Genomic DNA, 4628 nt, shown 5'->3' on the forward strand with positions numbered 1-4628 from the left:
CTAAGAGCACCGTCTTGTAAGGTGTGGTTATAGGTTGGGCTCAGCCCTGTAGTGTGAGTTGGGGTTTACCTTGCCTAGTAAAGAGAGGTTGTCATTGGTGTCACTCCATCCGTTAAGTGATCACTTAGTGGAATCCTCTTACTTGTTAACTTAAGGCGGGAACATAGGTTGAATTGGCTAAACCTCGATAACAAATATCTGTATCACTCTCTTTCCCTATGCTCTTTATTTTCTGTATTTGTATGCTTATATTTGTTGTGGGAATTAGACTCTATTTAGAAAGACCTTAGGTTGTGTGATATTGACTATGGTCTTTATCTAACCTAAGAAGTTTTTAAATTTCCAATTCACCCCTCTCTTAGGATTACGCCAATTCCAACATGATGACATGCCAATTTCTAGGAAGATTTTGACTGAGGTTAATCAGTTAGAAACTCTGTTGAGAAAGGAATTTGACATAAAGGTTTTGGGTACAACCAAGAATATTCTAGGGTTGGAGATTTGCAAGGATAGAGCTGCAGGGAGATTGAGATTATCTCACGGTAGCTTTGTGGACATAATTGCAAGGAGATTGTGGTTATCTCAAGGAAGTTTTGTGGAGAAGGTAATTGAGGGGTTTAGCATAGTTAATGTTAAACCGGTCACTGGTACACCGTTGGCAAATCAATGTAAACTGTTTACCGTTTAGTACCCAAGGACGAACGGTGATGTTCGGGGACATGTCAAAGGTCTGCTATGTCAGTGCAGTGGGGTGCATCGACGGAAAACAAAGTGAACTATCAATTAAGAGATTCGTGGATGCAGACTACGCAAGGGACTTGGATGACAAGAGGGTCTACAACAGGATATTTTGTGGGAGAGCCTATTTGTTGGAAGTCCAGGGTACAGTCTCAGGTTGCACTTTCAACAACTAAGTCGGAGTATTTGGCAATGGATGAGGCTGCCAAGGTAGCATTGTGGTTTAAAGGATCGTTCAAGAAGCTGGGTATTCAGTTAGGTGGAGTTCTTGCTACCACATACAAGTTCAAGCATCTCTTAGACTTGGTTTACGTCTCCAGGTGCTAGACGGGAGGTGGTCTCAATCTGCTGTCTTGGGTGGAGCAACGGGTTATGCTTTCACATTTCTCCTAAGTGGTGAATGTTCACCAAGCTAGAGGTTGTTGGATATGAGGCTCATATTGACTGGAATGCATGCACCGGGAAAGTATGGTGAAGCAAAAAAGCAAGGTAATTGAGCTGCAGGAAGAAATTGTCAATGATTGGGTCGACGATTACAATTTGTAGAAGAAACAGCTCTCAGTAGATATCCATCGCCAATTTCAGGGGAACCAACAATAGTTTCAGTCCATATTGTCGACGTTTTGCTAAAACTGTGGATAGATTTTTTCGGAATTGGGGGAGATCAGTAAATTGGGGGATTTGGAGAATTTTCTTTCGAAATTTGCTACAAAAGTATTTTAGATGAATTCTAAGTCTTCTGTACGCATAGGGTTAGATATATAAACTATATTTATTAACCCTTAATGTAAGCTTGACATGCTTGATGAATTGATAGTGAAAATCAACCACTTGCTCCCATAGACGTAGGCACATTGCCGAACCACGTAATTTCTTGTATAGTTGATTTTATTATTTTCCATTATTCTTGTTATGATTGTTTGTTCCGTATATTCATCGCTGAGTGTTTGCATTATTTGTTCCAGATTCGAGTTGTGTGTGTTTCTGCTGCGCATTCAAATCAGCAAACATTTATCATCTACGTAATATTATCCAATCCCTTGAAGTCTTAAAAATCATCGGGTCTAATATCAACATGATATACATAAATAAATACCAACTTAACCTAAACCCTTTAGATCATAAGATCTTGAACCTCCAACTACATACATATAAATATTTATCATTTTTTAAATAGAGACAAACTCATAAGTAAAATTATATAACTGCAAGCTCAATTGGGGAAACTTAAAAGTACTTAATTACATGTCATAGAAACATCCTACCCCTTCAATATCTCTAAAACGGTGCTTTTTTCCCCGTTGGCTAGCTTAAATTCATCAAAGAGATGAAGTCATAAAAAGCTAATAATTAAACATGAGAGAGAGAGAGAGAGAGAGAGAGGATATTTATAGCTTCAAGGCGCAGACTGAAATGCATTTAAAGAAGGAAGAGACGTCAGAACTGATGAAAGAACATTAGCTCTGTACCAAACACATAGCGTTACATTGCAATTACATTCGGTGCTGTCCAAAAATGGAACGACAAGAAAGAGAGAACGGCAGAGAAACGCAGCCAGTAGCCACCAACCCCCATTAAATTAATCTGAGGTTTAAATTTTAAGGTAGAAACAATTCAAAAATACTACATACGCTCAACTCTTTTTCCGTCTATTGGCGAATCCTTCTCCATGTCTCATTATCCAAAACCTCTCTATTTCTTCTGCTTTCCTCCCAGGAATTCTCCCTGCTATTATTCCCCACCTGACTCATCTCAATCAAAACATAATAAATACATCAAAACTTCAGTGCAACCTCTTGCAAAATTATTAAAAATCAAGGCACTACTCTTAATTCAAATGGATTACAAAAGAAAAACAATAATAATCATGTAGATAACAAATTACATGAATTATTTTTACCAATCGTTCAAAACGCTCCTAAATTTTAATAATAATTTATATTTTTTTCATTTCCAAACGAATTCATTCAGTTGTGAAAAATAATTTATAATTTTTTATTTAAAATGTTTTCAAATAATTATAAAAAAAACATCTTATTTTCTATTTTTTAGCATTTTGGATGTAAAAGTTGGGAAATATTTTTATTCTTTATTGAAAAATGATATAATATTTTTGTCATTATTTAAAAAATAAAAATAAAAATTATTTTCAAAACTAAATATATTTTTTTTCTTCACGTGAAAACTTCAGCCAACGACGACCCCTTTAAACCCCCGGTGTGACACCAAATCTACGGATCAGCGACCTTCCCCCCTAATGCGCCGCTCAATGTTAATCCGAATGTGGTTCACACTTTGGTTTGCTTTCAGGAAGTGGTTACTCTCCCATGGCCTTCCCTTTACATCATGTGGATGAGACCCCTCGAGGGGCTACAAAGCGCACCAAGACCTTGTCACCGTTAGGAATCGAACTCCGATGCTCATGTTATCTCCGCCTGCTTTACCACCGTGCCTTGCCCATGGGGGCTCAAAACTAAATATTTATTGAGTCGACGCTCTATGGTTCTATTATTTAAAAAAGATAGAAAGCTATGAAAACATTCTGAAATTCAAAATTAAAATTGGTTTATCAATTTGGTACATTTTAGAAAAAAAAAAAAAATTTAAATTGAGACAAGATGATCTTGCATGAATTCTAAGTCTTAATTTTAAATTTAAATAGATTTAAACAAATTTTAATATAAATTTTATATTATATTTTATTCAAACCTAAGTTGCTCCAAAAATAAAAGCTAAGAATATTTTTAAAAAAAAGAAAAAGAAAAAAAGAGAGAGCAATGACAGAAGCACACAAAGTCAAACAAAGGAAGTATAGATAGGCACAGGGGACTTTCTTCGAATATGCAGAGCACGAAAAGCAGCAACAAACCATTAATTTCTAACCTTTGATTCTCTATGTCCCCATTTCAAATCAAATCAAATCAAAAAAACCAATATATATCCCAAACTGTACTGCAAGCTTTTCCAATCGCTTCCTTATTAACTTACCTGTCTCCAACGAGCTTGTGCATTCTGTAGATAAGATCTTCCTCCTGCTCTGTCATGTTTATGATCTCCCACTCGATACTGCTCACCTCTGCAAGAGAGAGAGAGAGAGAGAGAGAGGCGGAAGGTAAGATTTTCACTCCTATGTACGGACAATTCAATGACAGCAGAAGGAATTAATGAATGTGTATGTAAGAGCCCAAAGAGGAAAGCGGTGTAGCCAGAGAAAAAAAAGGTAAAAGAAAACACGCACCTTCGGAGCAACAACTTTGGTGGGTAGTCTTGGTCTGCTTCCGGCGACGCTTATCCATAATTTACGTTAGCAGAAAGAATTTGTGAGAAGGGGGTGAGGAAGAATTAGAGAGAGTTGTGTCTGGAAAGGAAGAATAATTCGCGCACATTTAAGACAACTTGCCCACAAAGGACTTTGTCAATTTATTTAACCGAGGATGGTTAAGTTTTTCACTGGTTCCAATGGATGAACATAATAGGAAAAAGAGCTGCCATGCGTGAGCACCAAAGGGGGCGGAACGACAGGTCCTACCAAACAAACAAAACCAGTCAGTCGGCAACCCATCGGGAAAAATATTATATATATGAGCATAAAATAAAGCTTAGGTTGACTTATGGTTGTCCCCGTGTTTTTATCTTTGATGATCCTAGTTAAGAAAACAGAGGTCAATTAAAGGGTACTAAATCGGCACTTTTATGAGATGAAATGACAATATTAGTCTTGTTGGGGTGGGGCGCCAATGCTACAAATTAAGGGTTTTGAATAGGGGTATAAGTGTCTTTTCATCCCACTGGCCATTCATTAGGGTACTGAGTACTTGATTGATTCTGACGCTTGGATGAAAGCATGACTTGTGTCCCATGCCAAGCCATGCATTATCAGTGGAGAACAC

The 4628-nt window shown here is 37.2% G+C and overlaps 1 protein-coding gene across 1 annotated transcript; it reads right to left on the bottom strand.

Moving 5' to 3' along the window:
- Nucleotides 1–3722: 3722 nt before the first annotated feature.
- On the bottom strand, nt 3723–4173 carry LOC131166094 (transcription factor CPC). The gene is made up of 2 exons (XM_058124369.1): nt 3977–4173; nt 3723–3814 (listed from the first exon to the last, which is right to left on the bottom strand). Exons 1-2 carry the CDS (start codon nt 4032–4034, stop codon nt 3723–3725), a joined length of 150 nt encoding a protein of 49 aa, XP_057980352.1. The 5' UTR covers nt 4035–4173.
- Nucleotides 4174–4628: the final 455 nt, after the last annotated feature.

This window comes from Malania oleifera, chromosome 10 (assembly GCF_029873635.1).
Source record: "Malania oleifera isolate guangnan ecotype guangnan chromosome 10, ASM2987363v1, whole genome shotgun sequence".
Taxonomy (NCBI): Eukaryota; Viridiplantae; Streptophyta; class Magnoliopsida; order Santalales; family Ximeniaceae; genus Malania; species Malania oleifera.

What these genes read in the sequence shown, in the direction of transcription:
- LOC131166094 (XM_058124369.1), bottom strand. Translation starts at nt 4,034, where the DNA reads ATGGATAAGCGTCGCCGGAAGCAGACCAAGACTACCCACCAAAGTTGT. An exon ending in CCAAAGTTGTTGCTCCGAAG is followed by an intron (nt 3,815 to 3,976) that starts GTGCGTGTTTTC and finishes TCTCTCTTGCAG; the next exon opens with AGGTGAGCAGTATCGAGTGG.